Genomic DNA, 21643 nt, shown 5'->3' with positions numbered 1-21643 from the left:
AAACCTATTCTACTCGATTTCATACCTAAAAATTCGAACAAATCTATTCACTAACTTCTAAATCAAGGAAAAATAATTGGCTGGATAATTTTCACAGTCGAGAATAGCTATAAAAAATAAATAGTACGATATGCCTCAAGAATGAAAATTTCCAATAAAAAAAAATCCACATCACTAGTCAATTCAAAAATAAATAACGTCTCACTCAGAAACAAAATTATTGATGTATTATCTCGAACAAAACAAAAATATACAATTCTAATTCAAGATACAACAGTACCCTCACTTGAGTACCACACGTTTGGAATAATTAAATTCACTCTCTTTATCGACATGTCATGGAATGGAAGTTAACAACCGTCAACTACGAGATCAAAAATGCGAAATTTTCCTAGAATTTCTTGCCAAAATAAAAATGACAATGCACCGGGGCCCAGTGTATCCATTCCCTCATTACCATTTTTTTATTACAAGAAATTTTGAAATTGAAATTAAAATTATCAATTCCCTTCAGGACTTTTCTATTCAATTTTCCTTACTTAATATCCACCATGTCTCCTCCAGTAATTTCTTCAAAATTCAATTTTACCTCATTGATATTTTCACCGATCGTTCCCAACTAGACCACATCGATATATCCATTGAACTGAATTTCCTCTGTCATCCTGAAGAACATGAAATAGTCTGTGAGAAAGGAAACCTGTGTTTCCTGGAAGCGAAATTCGTCTCGGAGATGTGACGATAAGACGCGAGGAGAAACGCTGAAAAATTTTCGAGTCATTTCCGTTTGATTCTGTCTCTCACTCCTTGAATTTTGAGATTCCTATCGACATATGACTAACTGCTGTAACAGGTCTTTCTGACATCAGCGAGTATGACACTGAAGTCATCATCGCTCTTCACCTGATCGATTCCCTGGGGCTGATTTGGATGCTGGGGTTGCTGATGTGCCTGCTGCTCCTGGTACTTAGCCATGTCGATGCCCTGATGATACTGATCAATCGAGTGTCCACTGTTGGATGAGCACTGATTATCCTTACCCTGATCATCGACGATACACTGACTGCTGGAGAGATCCATCTGGCTCTGCTGAGGTGTGTAATAACGCAAATCACTGGCGTAATTGTGATTGCTGTCCAGAAGGCTCTGGGTTGTCATGGTTGTGTGGGCAATACTCGTTGGATGGGTATATTTGTAATATTTTTCAAACTGCAACGATTGTTCCTGCTCATCTTCAGTCATTGAGGGATCTAAGTGGCTCAACACGTGCTGTTGATTTTGTTGTGGCTCCGGCTGGTACTCCTGATGATGTAACTGATAACGATGGGATACACCTAGAAATATATTATTTCCATGAATACTTTCTGCACCTCAGAATAAAAAATTTAATATCAAGAGACTCACTCGAGCATTGATCATTGGTATTCCTGAGCCCTACACTCTGCTGCCTGCTCCCACAATTAATCTGATGATTATAATTACTCTCAACACTCCCCTGCATGGAGTAATTACTCCCCTTGGACGACTGGGGGCTGCTATAATGGAGGGTCTGATCATGTGGCGAAGCAACTGGTGGATAAAATGTACCCGTGACAGAGCCAACATTGTCAAAACCAGATCTCAGCTTGTTGCAGGATACCATCATGCCATTGGCAATCCCAACAGCAGCTATACTCGTTGTTTGTCTCTCGAAATTCAAATAACTTACCTAATGAAAAATCAAGAATTTCATTCCAGCCATTTCACGTTGAGAGAACAAAAAAAAAAGAGAAAAGGAATGAGAAGGAGGAGAAACGTTTTGAACATGATAGGAAGAAAATTCAATTGTGGGTAAAATATTCTGACATAAATTGAGTGAATGACTCACGGATTTCTTATAGGTCAGAGTGTCGGTGTATCCATGAGTATTCTGACAGGATGATATGGTAGTGCCTCCGGCATGTCCAGTATGCAACTGACTGTCGGTGTTCATGTAGGTGTAGCGTTTGCTCTGTTCAACCAGCTCATTGTGTTTAGTACCCTCCATAAGTTCCCTCTCCGGGTCCGGATTCTGCGAGGATGGAAGGTGCGTCCCGTCCCCTGGAGTCATACATTTCACCGGTTATTTTATGCTTTAATGAGTTAATTAAACGTGGTAATTAAATCTGCATGGGAAGCTATTCCATTTCAACGTATCTCTTAATTATTCCTGTGCGTCTTGCTAATCGCGGTGAAATGAGGGATTATCAGAGATTGTTATCATCATTTTGAAAAGGTCTTGTCTACGATTTGTGGGGGAGATTATTCCAGTTGTCTGAATGTTTTTGCTTCTGGATGGAAATTTTCCCACAGACAAAATTATTTTTCCTCTGGATAAGAGTGAGCGAAAGCAGTTGAAAAAAAAAATGGAAAAATAAATTTACCATCAGGCTCAGGACTTGCAATGGGTGATGCATCAGGCGTGTGAATGATTGGTGTGTATGGACTGCCATACAATGAATTATTCTCCGACTTGTAGTCCTGCATGGCGTGTTGGCCTTGCTGATGATACAACGAGGAAATTGGCGAGTGTCCGCCCCAGGGCAACTGGGGAATCCCCTGGTATCCGTCCATCTTTGTCCTTAAACATAATGCATGAATAAAATATTGAATAAAACGAACATTTTCCCTTGATTATCCACGTGGAGATTGATATTCATTATGCTAATCCGAGGGTCATTCGATGTTAATTTTTTCATGATGGCATTTTGCTGGGGGGAGAAACTCACATTGAGTGATGCACTGATGTGCCCCCAACTGGTGTCGACCTAGTTCCCGGGGTATTTACTGCTGATGGTGGTGATGCTGGTGCACCTGGTGCTCTTTTTGCGTGTTTTCTACGACGCGGTCTGTATTTGTAGTTCGGATGCTCCTGCATGTGAATTACTCGGAGACGTTCGGCTTCTTCGACGTAGGGACGACGGTCTTGGGGGGTCAGGCCTCTCCATTTCTTTCCTGGATTTAATGGACGTTATTTTGATTATTCATGAGAATTAAATCAGTCGAGAAAACGGGAAAAAGAATGATTTTTGGTAAACATTCATTAACATGAAAGAAACACTTACTATTTAAATACTAGATTTGAATCGAATCACATTATGAACATTGACGAATTCTTCGAAATGATTCTTGAGTGAATGATGTTGAAAACTGAAATGATGAAAGGCAATATCTCTGACACTACGAGAGATAGCGATTTTTTTGCAATTACCACTTTTCGAGGTCTCATTCCACTCTATAAAAACGGGTTTATGAAAAATTTCGCTAGCTCTCTTCTATTCAAAGATATTCATCGAAAACTCGACTGAAGAACGAGTTGACTTGTTACCCTTTAACTATTGGTTAATTACATCAAATCGCTAATTGAGTTTTTTATTTACCGTGACTCCTTGATGAGTGCCCAGCATGAAAAAACAAAAACCCGACATTCAACATTAACAAATGGAAACGTGTCGTCTTTCAAGGGAATAAAATCGTTAGAAACCTTCAAGATGTTATGAAGAGCGTTGTATTATGCATTCACACGTTCATGATGTATCTGAATTTACGTGCTATAGATCTAAGACTATATTCATAATTCATAAGTATTAAATCAGTAGTGAAGTTGTTGAATGTCATTGAAAAATTAATTCTTCACCTGCAACTGAATGTTGAAGTATTCCAATAATTTTGTAGAAAACATCAATAGAATATAAACTTTCACAAATTTATTCCGCGTGTGCAAAACGCCCGATAATAATTTTTTTTTGGAAATATCTACATCGTAAAAATACCATGTGGATATAATAATCATAATAATGCAATTCTCTCTTGGATTGAGAAGAATCATTGACAGTGGAGATAGATGAATAAAAAAAAAGGACTTTCAATCGGGAAAACGTCTCCCCAAGTGAATAAAATTGTTAGAAACGTTCAAGATGTTGTGTAGAACGTTACATTATATATTTATATGTAGGTAATGTATGTGAAACGTTGTGGCACATGGGCACATGGGCATGGGGGCGTAGATATGGGTGCGCCGCAGCGTGTGCCTTCAAGTCCAGTACCAACGGCCACGAGCCATTATTTCATATTTCATTTTGTATATTTCAGGCTCGAGAAGATGCTCCAGAGAAGCCCTGCGGATCTTTCTCATTCTCCGTAAAAATAAAAATATGTGGATGTAGAAAAAAAAAGGGACAAGTACCCGGAGAGAGAATGAATGAGCCATAAAATAAAAGTTGACACGCGGAAGAAAAATTTACCGCTCATCACTGTCATTTCCTGATTCAATTTTTTTTTAGTCAGCAGTCTCAAATTTTCTGACAGTACCCTACAATATTACTCTTGAACTTACTCGAAATCCTGATAAATTTCCATTTTTGCCACCTTAAATTTCTAGAGAGATGAATTTTATTGTTTTTTTAATTGGATGAAATAATTTTTTTAATTGGATGAAATAATTTTTTTCATTGGATAAATTGGATGAAATTCAGGGTACCCTTGTATTGTTTAGTGGCGGTATATTTTGATGATGTTTTATCAGTTGGTATCGAGGGATTTAGTGGGTAGAGTGGATGTGATATTACAAGGCGCGTTAGACTATAGTTGAAAGATACACGGACTGATTCATCGTCACACCCGCGCACCTACGTCCCACCGCGATGTCCTCGTTAGGTATTCTAATGTCCAAGGAACCACGCTCCTTCGCTTTTCTCTCCCTGTCAATTTCACTCGCAGATACCTCTGTACCTCATGTACTGTATGCATCACCGTTACGTGACAATTTTTGTGCTTTTCGGAGCGTTAAACGGAGGAGAGGTCGTGGCCGCACTGGAAAATTACACTCCAGTGTCATGACCTACGCACCAAATATTTTTTTTTTAAATATTTTTTATGGTATTGGTTATCCCATCGCAGAGACTAATTTACAGAACTCAAGAAATTACACTTTACTTTCTTCACTCTATGAACGATTTATTACTAACTTCCAGGTAATCCCCCGATTATTTCAATCTACCATTTTTCCGATTTCTCTGAAGAAGAAATCGATGAATAATTTAAATAGCCGTTCTCACCGAATTTTTCAACCTTTCTCCAGACGAAAATCCTTAAATTCCCCCATCCACAATGAAAATTACCATAACTATGTTATAGTGCCATGTAAAGAAATCCAGGAAGACCTTCTCCAAAAGTGCATTGCGTACGGGTATTCGATGAGAAAAATCTCCTTTACATAATCATAAAAAAATTGCTCAATCGCTATTCGAAGTAACGAACATTGCAAATCGTCAAAACCTCAAGTCCACATTAGCGATAAATTTCGTTAATTTATACCCCACGGAGATAATATTTTTCAAATGTTTTCTGAGATTAAAGTGTTTACGTTTGCAGGAACGAACAACGAATTGCAATGAATCAATGCAATGTACGATGTCACGTTTTTTCTCTAAAATGTCAGGTGCTACCGAGGCGTTTACAAGCGGCGGATAGTTCAAGTGAGTCTCCACGCGAATGACTTTTACCCCTAGTTCGGTGAGTCGAAGGTCAAATTGAGAGAAATCTTTCACCAGGAGAATTTCCAATCACCCGACTCAACTCCTTTATCTCGCCTCTCAGTCCTCTGACATTTTCCACCGAAAATTCCCATTAAAAATTCGCGATTGCTTAATGACTAATTGATCAGAACATTGTAACCACAAATACCACAAAATATTTTATGATTACGCAGAAATGATTACCACAACAACCATTGATTGATTGATTTTGAAAGTGTGAATATCAATTCAGAGTTTTTCTCGGATTTCCGGATGCAGGGCATTTTTTATTAATGACCAACCCCTGGGGTGAAAACGTGAAAATTTCTAGTTAAGGAATTCAAGGGGTTTGACATCAATGAAGAGTACAGGATCATGACATTTTGAGAATCCATGGGGTACGTTTTCAGGATTCCAGTGGTGGCGAGAGCTATCGGCCTTTTGCGTACGTGGAATCCCGCGTGCCAAGCTCTTGCCGATACCTTCGAGATATCCCCAGGTGATTTACAGGTCGATCCGATCCTCGGTATGTATCTCCTTCCCATTGGAGATCAGAAATAACGGAATTGATTAAGCCAAAATTGCTGCACCATATTCTCTTTCATCGGATATTGTTCAAACAAGTTCGGCCAGAATAAAACTACTTCTAGAATCAAGTGTCAGATTTCTTCGATGACCAACATAAATCAGATCAATCTCGATCTAAAACTGAACAAGTTCCTGAATGGCGCGTATTATCATCGATAAAATTTATGAAAATGTTGTTAACCAATGAAGTTGACCAAATAACAGATAAAATCCCGTTATCTCGACTGAAAACAACAGCTTCAATTTATCAAAATAGTCGGTGAAAAAAAAAAGCGTAGCAGTTATTAATTTTTCCGATTAACCTTCTCGGCATTATGGATACGAGGGAGTTGCAGGAAAAGATAATCGCGTGAATGTTAAAGCAGCAGAGTGGAATAAATAAAGAGGAGTCTATCTCTATCTGTTGGATTCTGTGTGGTGCACCCCGCCCAGACCGAGTCGCCCACTGTCACCATTAATAATACGTCTCCCGTCCCGTGATGTATCTCATCTCAGTCCCTAGGCCAACCTAAACCAAAGCACAACCCATAATCCAACCCGACACACATCTTCTCCACACTCACGCTGTTTTTTTTTTTTTTATTCCTGACCCCACGTGGAGCCACTCAAACTTTGACAACCACGACATAATCTCCCGGCTTCTGTTTCCTTTTCCATTTTGAATCTCGATTCATGAAACAACGAAATTTAATATTACCATCCTCACTTCATCCTTCATACCTCATCATTGAGTGCAACAATTTCATCAATATAATCGATTACTTCCCATATTCCACCATTAATAATTCCGAACGCCATAAATTCCCTCTCCCATCTCACCATTCAGACGTTTTCGTTTTAAAAAAAAAACGAATAATCGATGGTAAAAAAAAAAAGCATGGCGAATGGGCAGAGATTTCAATAAAACTGGTGCTAATATTCTCGGTTGGGGTAATCCCATGGAATTTGCGCATATCGAGCCGGCGGCGCACGCGCATCATCCGCGTTTATTTCCCTCCGCGCAACCACAATAATTTGAAATTTCCACGTTGACTCTGAATAAACGTTAAAATTTTCGCAATACAAGGTAGTGATGTAGCTAGGCTGGGCTGAGAGAGGCCTGGGTAAAGGTATAAGGGTGCGGCCCCGGCCAGACTCCACCTCATTACCTGGCATTCTATGCAGAGACGCGCTTATGGGCTTATTATTGGCTTCAACCTCGTCCTCTGACTCTGTTGTTACTCCTTAATATTTTTTTTATTCCCCCACCAATTTTTAACATTATATTTTCTTTTATCCGTTCATGTTCACCGGACCCCTCACCAATATCCCCTCGGTACGCGTACACTCGTTTTGCATCTAATGCACAATTATTGTCCCGACGATCTTGTCTTTGGTCTTCGTTACAGCCTTCCAGGACAACTGCATCCTTAGGGCAGAGAACCAATACTTTGGAATTGATATGGGGGAATCCATAAGGGTGATCTAGGGTGTCATTTGGACGCAGGGTTAGCGGGGATTTATCTTCATCAGGAAAAATATATTTTCACCGGAAATGGCATACACTTTTCGTTGTCAAATTCCACGGGAAATTTTACCACGAAAAACTGCCAATTTAAGCAATAATATCCCGAAATTTTCAAACTATTCGAGAGTTCGTTGAATTTGATGCATGTAAATCACGGGTGTCATTGAAAATTTTATTGTAATCACCTGATTACAATATCGTGACCTTCCGATCTATTTACCAGTTATTTGTGCTGTTTATTTATGATTTTTAAATTTTTGTGCTGTTTATCTATGATTTATAAATTTTTAAATTAAAAAATTCTGGGGGTTTGAATTAAAAAATTTAATACATAATTCCTCTGATGTATTAACAAGAAGCAAGAACGAATGCCAATTAAACATAGCAATATTAGATCGAATAAATATTTGATTATCCAACGACTTGAATTTGAGTAGTAAATATTAATTATTTCTGAATCGGTAATTTAACCTTGGGTTGTTGCATAAATTAATGACACACTCGTCACAATTTCTTCTGTCGGTGACGATAATGCCGACGGAATAGACTCATTCGATCATGATCTGATTGCATAACAAAATAATGACGAATGATTTTAATATTAGACAGCAGTTTTCTCTTTCTTTGATCGAATAATCTGTCCTCCGATTTAAAAACACAAATTCATTAATTTATTTATTGAAAAATGAAGACGAAAAGTGCAACAGAGTGAGTGAAATAATTCATGACAGTAACAGATCATTCATTGCATGTGAGATTAATGATTTAATAATTCCCAGAATTCCTCCAGTCTAATTCTCAATTGGTGAGCAGGATGATGTGCTTGGAATTATCAGCAACTCATTAGGTCTCTACAACTTTACAATGTTGTCGTAAGAGCGATGGATATTATGGAGTATATTGTAGGATCATGGGGGTAACGGTCGATGAGTGATTAATAAAGATGCGCGGACACGTGTATCACCGGATATGAGGCTCAGAGTCTCCAGAATTCGAGCCTTGAGACCTTGAGTTCGAGGAAAAATACCACATCTAGCCTATTTCAATGGGCAACACCTCAATCCAGAACTTTTTCTCTACTTCGAGATCAGAGGAAAATCACGGAATATTCTCGAAAAAACGAGAGAATATTCTATCAAAAAAAAAAAAAAAAATTGGAAATAATTACTAAATACAATGAAATTCTGGGCGATGAGAATTGAAGAGTCGCAGATTGGAATTCAGTAATTAACCAGAATTTCTAATTTAATATGAATATTCACTGTCAAATTATTCTGAATTTCCAATAAAATCTAGAATTTAATTTTTAAAATAATTCATTGCAATTAAATTTTTTATGTGCATATCTGTTCTATATTCTTGAAATTTTCTCGTCATCCATAATTACCAGTTTCAATGATAATGACCGCTCGATGAAATTATCCCACCAGGTGAGCAACAAAAACCCCTGAAATTGATTTTCTCCCATCCACTCTAGCTCGATCCCTAACAATGCAGCTTGAGGAGGAAAAAAAAAATTAATTGACACCCAATTACATGAAAAAAATAATTGGAAAAAATAGTGAGACGCGTGGCGAGAGACTCTAGCATGCAGACCGACAAACACACGGCACGCGCATGAATATGTAGGATGTCTGGGTGAAGAAAAGAAAAGAGAGACTGAAAAAAAGCCTGAGAGTGATAGAGTGAGGAGAAAAGGTGAGGAAGGGAAGAAAGTGGAGGCGGCGATGTACATGAGGTGAATAGCAATCGCGGCCGCGTCATGCCAATAACGTCGAGCCGATCGCCTAATGTCGAATCGATAAATTCAGACGCTCTGTCGGTTCGAGATAAAGTGCTATTCTAGAGTTATTTTCCAGTTATTTATTCCTATTACCGAGAAATAGAGTGCACGTACGGAAAAAAGAAGAATCTCCGCCAAGAACTCATTATCTTGAAAGAATTGTGTATTTTCATAAAAATCTTATTGCTCCAGGTGATCTCAACCAAACGTTAAAAAAATAACGCTAGAATTAATGATTAATTAAATGGTTGATATCGATAAATCATTTTTTTTTCGCCGAATAAAATTACGAAAATTAATTAAACCAGTGCTCATGATGATCGCATAAATTATTTTGAAGATCATCGTGTCGTTCAAAGCTCCAGTTCATTTTTTCACGGATATTCATCATTGAATGGTTTCATCGCAATTTTTTTATTTCCCCCGCGCTTAGATTGCAGGTTTTACACGGCCACTTACTTCCTATTATACCCGATAACCCGTGGAAAGCATCTCCTTAAAAGCTACAGTCCATCGGCCACAATCTGAAGTCTTCCTTTCTCCATATATAAACCGAGAATACAACATTTCCGCTAGTACATCAGACAATTAATTTAATAATGCACGAAGGTGTGATAGTTGGTTTTCCATTATCTACGGAACTTTCTTATTCCCATACGCGAAAAGAATTTCCTTGGATCAGTAGATTTTTCACTGTGATAATCAAACACGCAATTGTACTGATGTTTTTTTCATCGAAGAAAAATGAGTGGATTATTTTCCGGAGAAAAGCTCACATTGCTATTTTCAATGAAGAATTTTCCACCATTAATTATACCAATTTCTCTCGACTTAGTAGTTTACTTTTTCATGTCTTTCAGGATTAATTCATATGATTTATTATGATTTTTAAACTCACCAAGCATTTTGCTGAGATCGGCATTGTGGAGATCAGGATTTTCATCCGCCAATTTTTTTCGCTCGACCTTTGCCCACACCATGAAGGCATTCATTGGACGTCTGATCCGTTGTTCCTTGAGGCTTCGTTGGGCTGAATTACCAGGATGACACATTTTCACTCCACCAGGAATCGATGAGAGACTCTGCTGATAGTCCAGTGATGGTCCTGACGCCAGCCAGGACATGTCCTCCAGTCTCTGCTGTGCAGGACTGTTCAGCATTCCTGGTATCTGGAGAAAAATATTTTAATTATTCCCCATTAAAATTATTTTATTATTCCGATGATTCGTACAATCCCCACGTCACGGGGACCAAACATGACGTAATAAATGACGAACTCACTGGAATAATTTGAGCATCAAGGGGTAGTCCACTTTCATTTCCATCGATATTCGAATCAATATCGAAACCTCTGGATGTTGGTGTCCCGTACAAGGAGGAATGAAGAGCCAGAAGACCCGGAGAACTTCCATAGCTCACGGGTGGAGTTGTCACCTCAGCCCTGTCATAATTATCCAACATCCTGAAAATCATCCCCCAAATTAAGTATCAATTAAATCAGAACTTATTCTACATCGGAATTCCAAAATCATTATGAGCAACCAAATAAAGACATCATCCTCAGAATTCGTCGGAAAAAATATGATTGATCTATCAATCGGATTGACAAAAGTAAAACGAATCAATCGGCATGAATGAACCATTCAAGGCCACCGCAGCTGAATTCTCACGGTTGTCTCGAACCCCATTATATGGAAAATCAGTGAATACGTATGATCTTCTGTCATCAGCTGTCTATTTTCAATTTCTAATTCATCGGGATGATTACCATGATCAGACCAGCATCCAGACGAGTTGATCAGACAAATTAAACAATTCAACAAAAAATTCAGGAGAAGTCCTTTCGTTTTGTGGATCCATCTCACTTATTAGCACACAATAAAATAAACATGCGATAATAAAATGAACGAGATGTCCTAGTAGGCGGATTTGACTTTCACCGAGAATGCAATCAGTCAATCAATTTGATTCACTCCGCAGTAATTCATCTAAGTGATCTATTTTGGTTGTATTCAGAATTAGTCAACAGTTAATTGCCAGTGAATTATCAATAATTAGACACCTGTCAAGCTAAACATGCAAAATATCACTTGAATATTGTAAATTTAATTTGGATATTGTGTTGGTGAGGGCAGGTTGATATTGGAGTAAAAAGGTTTTGGTATTCTCATTCAATAAAATCCAGGCCTCAGACTAAAAACAATCTTCTCTCCTCTTTAACTTCTGTTCTCGTGTTTTCTTATAGTTCCTCCTTGTTGGACTTCTGGTGTTTTCATTGAGGCATCTTGTGGTCGTGATTCGACGCGTGGCACGTCTCAGATAGTCTGGACGAGATTGTGGATTAGGATGACAAAAGAACGGACTTGAGAGGTCTCTGTTGACTCGGCTGATACCCAGCTGATCTCTCGATTGAAATGGGAACGGTTTCTCTTTCGTTGCAATTCGTGAATCTTTTCCTATGGTCGCTATTGTTCGTGAAGTTGTTGATGGACAGGCATTGACAATTTGACGGGCCGACAAAGAGGGAGAGTATTGTTTTGCTGCATTGTAAAATAACATGAATAATATTTGAATTGGTTGAGGTCAGTTGAATGCAGACAATTCAACGAAATGTCTATTTTATTTGAAGATTTCAGCCTGAGACTTTCTGATAACTTCAATTGGACCTTAAAATCTCAATTTGAGTCATCGAAGTCGTCGATTGAGTTCAAAAAATTTTTTGAGACTTTCGAAAGTCCGGGGATTCGTCAGCGAAATAGCGAAAGGCATTTAAATTCATGCAATTAATTTGCAGAAATTCTTAAGCAAATAAGTGACGAACATGCACATGCGGCTCCATGGAATAATATATACAGATTTTTTGAACTCATCAATTTCATTGTTCGGTATGATTCATTGAAACGTGCTCGGAAGCAATAAAAGACTTTCTAAAGTATTTTAAAATAATATTTCCCGACTAAAACAAGTCAATGATATTGACAGCTCAACTACCGCAACAAATTAAAGGGTGATTGTCAATAGAACAGAGGCCACAGGGGTGTCTCCAAGAATGAATTATCCTGTCACCATCAAAGTCCAAATAAATTGTTGAAGTTATTTTTTTTTTATAACTCCTTCATGCGACAGCCTATCAAGACGCACATTAAATCGCACCGCGTGTACGCAGAGGCGTATGTATTTCATTGTTAATAATGTGTATACAAATAAGTGGTGTATGGTACACACCCTTTGCATACACTCTTGGAATATAGCTGGAGTATTGAAAGCCCGTCTGCAGGAACTGTAATTTTATAGGCCCCTGATTAAACTTTTAAATCGAATGACCAACGCGGTTCAGTTGGTAAGCGGAAGTGACGACCCCGTCCGCTCACCTCTGCACTACTAACGCTCCAACGCCGACAACCGGTGGGATATCATGGGTTTCACCAGCCACTTTTTCATTTTTTTTATCTTTTTTTTTCATTTACCATGCCCCTCCTCCTCGAGGATGTACTGGCAAAGGAAATTCCCCAAGGATTCATCAACTTCAGAGAACTATTTTCATGAAAATTTCATTTCTCCATTTGGTATCAGAATTTTCGCTCCCACTGCCTAGATTTATCATTTGTAATGATTTAGCCCCACCCTGTATTGCACAATTACAGAAAGTGCGAGGATAGAAATTGTGAGCAATGAAAATGATACGGTTGATCATTATATTAATGGTTTCCGTCAGAATCTCTCATACTTGGCGCTGCATTTGAATACTTTTCGGGGACTCAATATGAGTTCAGATCTTTCGGGACGATGGGAATTCATGAACCTTCTAACACCTCAATTCAATCTGAATATTTTTCCGTTATCCCGAGTTAAACACTCCTTTCGTTATGTATCAATTCTCACCCGTGCCCATTGTTTTCGGTTTATTACGGAATCCACAGTGCGCACTATGCCGTTAGTACTCCACCGCCTCTGGATAAATTACTGCAATTGTAACGTGTTATGCTTCTCTTCAATTTTTTTTTTCTCACAAATCCGCGAGGAACTGTCAACTCCGATACAAATCGTTCTATAAATCAGATTTTTTATGACGAAAGCTGAGCGATGAGAGATGAAATCATTCCCGCCCGAAAAGTCTTCCTTGAAGTTAAACTCTTACCATCGAAACTTTATTACTTCCGTTTGAATTTTTTTTCTTGTGAGAACTCCATGTTTTTAGAGCAAGTTTATTAGTTGGGGAAAAATTGTGGAGCGGCCTGACTAGGTCAAGTAAATGTTAATGAGTGAATTATATATTTCTTCGATAAATTGTCAGGTAAAATCATCAATTGGATGAAGGATGCAAATGTAAATGGCCTTCCTTCTAGAAAATCTCATGTGGATGCAACCCGAATTGTGGGCAATGCGTAATTTTAATTTCGCGAAATAGTCGCATGCCGCGGAGTACAAAGGATTGACCTGCCAAATCGTTTGAATTCATTCGGACCATGTGAAAGGTAAATAAATGTCAATTGATGTTTGCGGGTTTGTGGAATGCTATTCCGGTGAAATTTTTTGTTCAAGACATGGCGAAACCGCACGCGAAATTACGGGTAACGTATTGGTGTTTATATTCAGGGTGAAGAGAGAATAAAAAATGATGATGAAGCGTTCAAAGAAAATTGGGACGTGGAGAAGAAAGGAATCGAAGCTTTACAGCAGTTTGGCTTTATGGGATTTACATATGGGTTTTCAATGACGTCGGGTAATTCCTCGGTCGACACGACATCACATTCAATATGCATAAGTTTTGGGTGTACTTTCGGTTTGACACAACGGGAAAACGAAATGACGATAAAATTTTGATGGGAGGCACATGTTTGGAGCATGCAAATCATTCAGGAATTGTTTTAAATTGTGTCAGGGATTTTTTAAGGAGAGAAATAATTCAGAGAAAATTACACAACGGTGTTGTCATTTTTTCACAGACAATTATCAAAATTGGGGAATGCTCAGAAAAAAAAATTCACCAATTACAGGTAAAATTATTTTACGAATTTTTTTGATGGATTACACATTCGTCAAGGTTTTGAGGAATTTTTGAGGAACTGTTCCCCAAAAATTGCGGGAAAAAAACGTGAAATCCCAGGATATCGGCAGCAACTCCTCAAAATCATGGGAAATCATGGATTATGAGTTTGAATTTCCCCAAATTCTCTGAAAATACCAAGGAAACATGAGTGATACCAAGAAATAAAATGCGACGTCTCGTCTTCTCAGAACCCCATTTCAAAATACTCAGTCCCATCCGTTAAACTTTCCTCGAAGCCTTATAAACAGCACAACGTAATGTTTACTTCTGGGAATTATCAATCGATACACGGATTAACAAATCAATATTTAATGTTTCAATGTTGAATAATCTCAGGGATAATTAGCATACCCTGTTCAATCCTGGGTACGAAAAAGAAACCGACCATAAATTCCCATAAATCCAAAGTCAAAACCGGAAGCGAACGATTTTCGTGGATTCTCGAGTGATACAGATGGACTAGACCCGATGATAATGATTTTAATATTCTTTCTTCATGGAGGTGTGCATATATGATGTACACGTGGAACTATCTTACAGACGTTCCATGCGACGGCTGTGGTTATACTATGGAACGAAGCGGAACAGCTTTAATGACGATGATTTTTGTCTCGAGGAAGCATCTCTTTCTAAATTTCAGCGCTGAATATTTTTGAGTATTAACTGCCCGCTCTGTTTGTCATCTCGTTTCTTTATGATTTACATCAATACTTTTAAAAGTCGAGATGAATCGAAAGGATAAAGTGTGAGAAAAAAAAAACAAACACTGGATCAACAATCCATCGATGAATTGCCGATATCTTGTTAAATTGCAGAAAGCAAAATGGCCGAAAATGCCTGAGGGCACGATTTATTCCCATTATCTGGCAATAAACAGCGGATAATTCTAGGAATACACTGTAATATCACAGAAAGGTATATAAATTCAGTTTGGAATAAAAAAAAGCGATAAGTCGCTGAACATTCGAGAAATCTAATAAAATAGGCAAGTGTTCCGTTATTTGAATGTGTCGTACAATCGAACTTTTCGTTCAAGTCTTCAATTTTATTATTTCTCTTCTCAATCCTTGAATCATTCACCTATTTGTCTGTTTATCTGCTGATATTTAAATGAATTATAATCAGATATAATGTAAATAATGACGCGTTCTTTAATAAAAATGAGAATAAGAAAAAAGTAGGCGAATATGAGATGCCACTGTATGGAGGTCAAGTTCTCAAATAACGATTGTCAAATCGAATTGCATTCATGTGCTGTCGGTTATTCTCGTACATTAACACATGAAGAAAACTGTGATGATCGAGTGAGATCATGATCAAGTCTCCAACCACAAAAAAATAACGCATTTTTTACGGAAAAAGGTTGGATCTGCGAAGAAAAATATTTTCAGTGAAAATTCTAGAACTGAAATTATTTCGATGAAAAAAAAACGTGTTTCCAAGTCAGTAACCTTTATCGACTTGGAAGAAAATATTATTTATAATATTTATCGCCGCATAATTATTCTTGAATTAATGGGAAAATAATGACAATAAGAATTTTGCCTCCCGCCTACGTGAGTTGGCGCACAATTTTTCCAAAACTTTTTTCTCCGTGTAACAAGTGTCAAGTCGAATCGTAATCAATTGAATATCTCTCAGTGACATGAGAAAAAAGACATGGGATGGAGTGACGATTGAGTGAGATCATGAGAATGCAACAATTGCACTTCCAAGGTGTTACTTCTTGTTCATTCTCGCACGGTAAACAAATTTTATGACTGGCGAAGGGAAAAAATTGATTGAGACCGAGGTTTTTGCTCTCTCAGATGAATCCCAATAAAATTCTCCATTGGAGTCCGTCTATCTCACAATTTTTAAGGGTGACGTGTGAAAATCATAAACAAATCAATGGACATTCCCGTTTCTCCAAGAAGCATCAGAAAAAAATTAAAAATACTTATGAATGTTTTGGTATCAGCTAGAAAAATTATAAGATTTCTTTTGATCCCGGAAAATTGCTGAACAACCACAAAAACTCTCGTTAATTACGAACAGGGGATTTTTAACAGGTTGACGTATTAATTTGTGAGGAAAATATTTGTGAGAAGAGAAAAAGGGCCGTCGTCCGGTGGCACCTCTGAGGCCGGGGATGCCTGGGGTTTAACGAGGCGAGGATGACACTGTCAACGATCAGACATGAAATGGAATTAAAAATTAATGACCGTGTGACTTTTTAATAAACGACGGGATTAATTAAGTCCTTGCAATCAAAATATACTGGTAAACGTCATAATAATCACAACTAACGTCGAAACAGGAGTGTCGATTTTCGGTAAATAAAACGCCTCGAAATTCGAATCCCCTGACGGTGAAAAATATTTAATAACAATTACGAAACAATTTACATAATCCCGCATGAGGAGGCATTTCCTGGCAATTTTTCCCGAAGTGGTGAAGCCCTACCGAAATTTTCCGACGCGTTATTCCCGAATCCCTATGAATATCCAATTTTCAAAATTCATCTTGAATTTAAATCTTGCATATATCGCTTTTATAATGGTGTTCTTAAATAATTAATTCATCTCGGTCTTGGGAATAAGTCTGAACTTTAGAATTTACGCGTTAATAATGGAGGCCGGGCGACGATTTCACATGCAGAAAGATTTCCCAACGGCGTAATTCCAAAAAAATCCCATTAAAAATAAGTATTGAAAAAAAAAATGCCGATGCAACGATGAAACGATTGACGATAACACTAACCAAATAACACTTGGCGTCACGCCCCGGCAATTTACCTGGGAAAGAACCCTTCACCCCTAATCGCTGTGCTAATCACAGGATTAAATGAAAGGTTCATCTACAGGGGAATCCCATACTTATCCCAATTCCTAACGTATCGTTATTATTTAATCCCCGGAATGTGTGAAATTCATTGATAAAATGTAGTCAAAAATTTCTGCAACAAATTTGGTTGCAGATGAATAAAACAATTGGGTGGAAAAAATCCGTCATTTTCTCAGGAATAAAATGGAATAAAAAATGTAAATTTGTGAGAATTAATTATAAATTTTTAATGAATCATCATAATTTACCGGAAAAATGAGAAAATTGGTAAAATAATCGATTACAAAATTTTTATTCGGAAGTAAAAATGAAACACATGGCAGAATAAAAATAAAAAAAAAAGACTCACGTATAATGGGAATAAGAGGGACTGGGCTGTTCGACGTGAGGGACAGTTGACAGCCCTTGCACGACGGCACCAGCCTGTTCCCTACTCGGTGATGAGTTTTGGACTCCAGGTACAGCGTGATGGTATCGCTGGCACATTTCGGCCAAATTCCATCCATGGGTATCCATATATCGTCACTACTTCGTTTATACGTGGCGTAACATCCATCTCACCAGGCATTTACACCACTTGCTGGATCATACGTCGTGACGCGACCGACGGCTCACGAAAAACCTGTCAACAAAATATTAATCATTCCATATATGCCCATCAACATTCCCACAAATTTTTCCATTCAAAAATTCCCCGATCGTATCCACCACAAACAGCTAAATAAGTTCCAGGTGGAACGACGTATAATCCCCTGGCGGAAAATCAATCTCCTAATTGGCCAGAATTGATAAAAAAAAAAGTGGAATTTTTCAACTATAATGCAGAGAATCAATCTTCAAAGATCGATATCGCTTTATTAGACATCCAGATCCATTTCTTACTGGACTAACGATTATCGATCCCCTCGGTATCCTCAAGAAAATTATAGAGAATAGAATTTCTCTCGGATAACCCACTCGCTCATTGATTAAATTATTGATGAGAAAAATTGATACAATCATTGGCCCGACGTTTTGCGGTTTTGCTTTCTTTTTTTCCACAATTAACTCGATCATGTTTTATTGATACGGGGCAGTCTCTCAAGTTGCTCAATTATTATTTTTTCAATTAATCAAGGAGCGATGCTAAATAAACATCACAATCAGCATCGTAATTCGCTTGGTGCGATGGTTTATTCTTTATTATTTCGTTCCTGGTAATGCAACACGACACCTGGCATTCCTCACTTTTATACTGTCTTCCATCCTTGTAAATGACATCGAACTGCACGTCGATACAAACTGGAGAATGCCAGTCAGAAGCTATATATCCGTGAATCGATCCTCTCGTGCATCATTGTTATTGCGTTGTCTACTTCGGTAAAAAAGATGGACGATAAAAATTTATGAAAAGAACGTAATGATTTTTAACTGATAGTTAAAAATAAATTAATAAATCGAGGTAACATTCCACTTTAAAAATTAATACTTCATGCGCACCGAGAAAAATTCACTGGAGGCGATAAGAGCTTGACTTAATTGTTCAGATAATTTTTCGGAAATACCTGCGAAAATTGAAGAGATAACGAGATTTCTGTAATGACAATTTTCGTCATTTTTTATTGTCATATTTATTTTAAAATGTTGTAACAAAAATCTCATCATGTCCCTCAGATTGAGAGGGATCAATAATAAATTGAATAAACAATGAAGAACAAGCCAGCACCAATGCATAAAATGCACTCCTGCCCGAAACATTTGCCAGCCCTAAATAAACAAAATAAACAATGAAAAATGTCGCCGACAACTGGAATGAAAAGACCGAAGAATTCCGAAGACAATGGAATATTTCCGAGAACTAATTGTATCAAAAAATCCTCGAATCTAATAAATGTATCCTCGTTTCCTCTAATTAAAGGATTTATCTGAGTTGAAAAAAATGAAAAAAAAAAAAGGGATAAGAATGCAGCGTACTCGTTCACTATTCCCTACACCCACGTAATTTACCCAGCGGTGAATTTCTTGCTTATTATCCTTCCCTCCGATTTTCACCGTAAAAGTAACTAAACATGAAGGTAAAAAAAAGATAAGAGGGACAAGAGAAAATTGAGTAAAAAATTGAAATAAAAAATTGGCATAGCCCTGTGTTGCAGAGACTGGAGGAATGACTCACGCATTGGTGAGCCGCCTCTTGTACAATAGAATCCACGCGTGATTTACAGCTCATTATCGAGTTTAACGTTCGGGCCAACATTGTCGTCGATAAATTAACGATGCCTCGATTCTTCATAAATTTTTTTTTATGAATCATTGGCACATCTACTTATGCATAAACAATTGAGCCACAGACTCCCAATAAACATTACCTTTCGCACTTATCTCGCGTCCCACTGGCCAATCGATCGTCAATAACTAATTAATTAATCGATAATCAACAGAAGAGATAAATGATCGAGTGCACAACACTAAGATGTCTCTAATCGTTTCCTAAATCACTGAATTCATTCCTCGGTGGATCACTCATTTCGTTTGTCAATTATCACTCAGTATTACCGAAGAGTTCAATTACCACAAACTTATTGATCACCGATTAATCACCGATTAATCACTGATTAATCACAGTCCAGGGGAGTACAACGAACGATTAATGCTTTTTCACACATTATTTTCAATTATCGCGAAATTTTATGTCGGTGGGAGATGGGGTGGAGTGGCGGGGGGATTTGGCAAAATGTCAAACGACGTTACACCCGCGGTTGCATTCAGTTTCGCTCGCGTGGGAGTGTGACATAATATAACGTTTGTACGTGGCGATTAGCCGCACGAGTGGGCGTACGAAAAATCACAGGGGGACATTGGCGATTTTTGATGATGGGTCTCAGAGATATTTTGTCTTATCGTTCACACAGCACAGAGTAATCATTCACCGGTGGATTTTCACGGGGATAAACAATCGTGATTCTGTTGAATTATCTTGAAATTATTTATATTGAAATTGGTGCGGATGGGAGTGCGTCACTTTGATAGGGTGATGATTTTCAATGCGAGACGTTACGACGTGGTGGAACGACGGGGACAGGACGAAGGTGCGCGTCGCACTGTGGGCGGACCCGCGGGCGCCGCGAATACCGACCGATTTCGTTTCGCGGCTCGAACTTCTCCCACTTTTCTCTTTTACTCCCCTACCTCTTTCACGGTCTTATCTCTTATATCTCCGGGGGGAGGCTGAATGTTTTGATGGGCGAGTGGAAATTCTCCTCTTTCTTTCAATTCCTCAGTATTTTTTTTCAATTTCCCATTCCTCACTTTTCAATCAATTCTTTTTATTATTTTTAATATTTTTTAATTATTATTAACGGCATTATCATAATCATTTTTTTTTTCACTTGATTGTCGCGCAGATTCGATCTGTTTTTAGATTTTTATATTATTGTTTACTGTTTTATTTATTTTTTATTTTTTAGATGATTTATGTTTTAGATTTTTGTATTGGGGGAGGGGTTTTGGTGATAAATTTGATCTTTTGATTGATGTTTCGGGGAATGATGAAGCATGCGCGAGTGGAATGCGTGTGCGACGCGCAGGAGAACACGGGGATCTATGGCGCACCGGCGCAGGCCCCACTGAGGACGTAGGGCGCCTAGATCTAACCTATACGTGAGGTAACTGTGCTGGGTCTCGTCGCGCATGCGTGGTAGATCGTTTTATTGCGGTAGGACGAGGTATTGAAATGTTAGGGGGATTTACGTTGGCGAATATCCTTTATGAGTACGCTAGGAAATTTCTCAAAATTTCAATCATCAAAATTTTCACTGGCATGACTTTTGATTCAATTTTAATTGAAAGTCGTCACATCCTATCAACTTTTCATTCGTCTAGAAAAATTTATTCAAAGATCATTGATTTTTTATTGATCACCAAAATATTTTGGAATTCCCCCCAAATAAATTCGATCTTCATCTCAAAAAAAAAAAATGAAAAATGACTTCAGACTTGTTTTATTCAAATTCTAAAATCCATTATTAATTCTGTAATTCCAATACACAAATTTGTTTGATTTTATTTATTCTTAAAATTCTTGTGAAATAAATGTTAATTGGGGTCTTGCAGTATTTGACGAATTTTTTTATTTCATTCATTGGTGCAGCCAATCAATAATACAACATGAGCCATAAATTGTCGCAATTATCGATTTTCCCTCGTTTTTTTTACCGATCGCAGCGCGGAATCAACAAATTATCAATCATCTGGATTTCAAGTCGGGATTTACAACGAACATCAATTCTTGCGTACACCGCGAATGCACACGTTATTATTGATTAAGGAGAAAAATATTTGATTTATTATCGCTGGAGCTGAATTTTGGTGTAGATAGA

General features: G+C 37.8%; 1 protein-coding gene across 1 annotated transcript; it reads right to left on the bottom strand.

The window, feature by feature from the left end:
• Window positions 1–305: 305 nt before the first annotated feature.
• On the bottom strand, window positions 306–20417 carry LOC105267776 (Sox box protein 15). Its single transcript, XM_011306863.1, has 9 exons — window positions 19634–20417; window positions 17638–17910; window positions 10694–10874; window positions 10311–10581; window positions 2748–2973; window positions 2403–2599; window positions 1868–2079; window positions 1405–1708; window positions 306–1334 (listed from the first exon to the last, which is right to left on the bottom strand). The coding sequence occupies exons 2-9, from the start codon at window positions 17802–17804 to the stop codon at window positions 838–840; spliced, it is 2055 nt and encodes a 684-aa protein (XP_011305165.1). The 5' UTR covers window positions 17805–17910; window positions 19634–20417; the 3' UTR covers window positions 306–837.
• Window positions 20418–21643: the final 1226 nt, after the last annotated feature.

The sequence above is a fragment of the Fopius arisanus genome, unplaced genomic scaffold, assembly GCF_000806365.1.
Source record: "Fopius arisanus strain USDA-PBARC FA_bdor unplaced genomic scaffold, ASM80636v1 scaffold00050, whole genome shotgun sequence".
In the NCBI taxonomy this organism is placed as follows: domain Eukaryota; kingdom Metazoa; phylum Arthropoda; class Insecta; order Hymenoptera; family Braconidae; genus Fopius; species Fopius arisanus.
This window is presented reverse-complemented; position numbering and strand designations above follow the sequence as displayed.

Excerpts from the sequence above, each read along its gene's own strand:
- LOC105267776 (XM_011306863.1), bottom strand. The coding sequence starts at position 17,804 with ATGGATACCCATGGATGGAATTTGGCCGAAATGTGCCAGCGATACCAT. Across the intron at positions 10,875-17,637 it reads CCCTCTTATTCCCATTATAC|GATGTTGGATAATTATGACA; the intron begins GTGAGTCTTTTT and ends GATGATTTTCAG. Across the intron at positions 2,600-2,747 it reads ACATCAGTGCATCACTCAAT|GACAAAGATGGACGGATACC; the intron begins GTGAGTTTCTCC and ends ATTATGTTTAAG.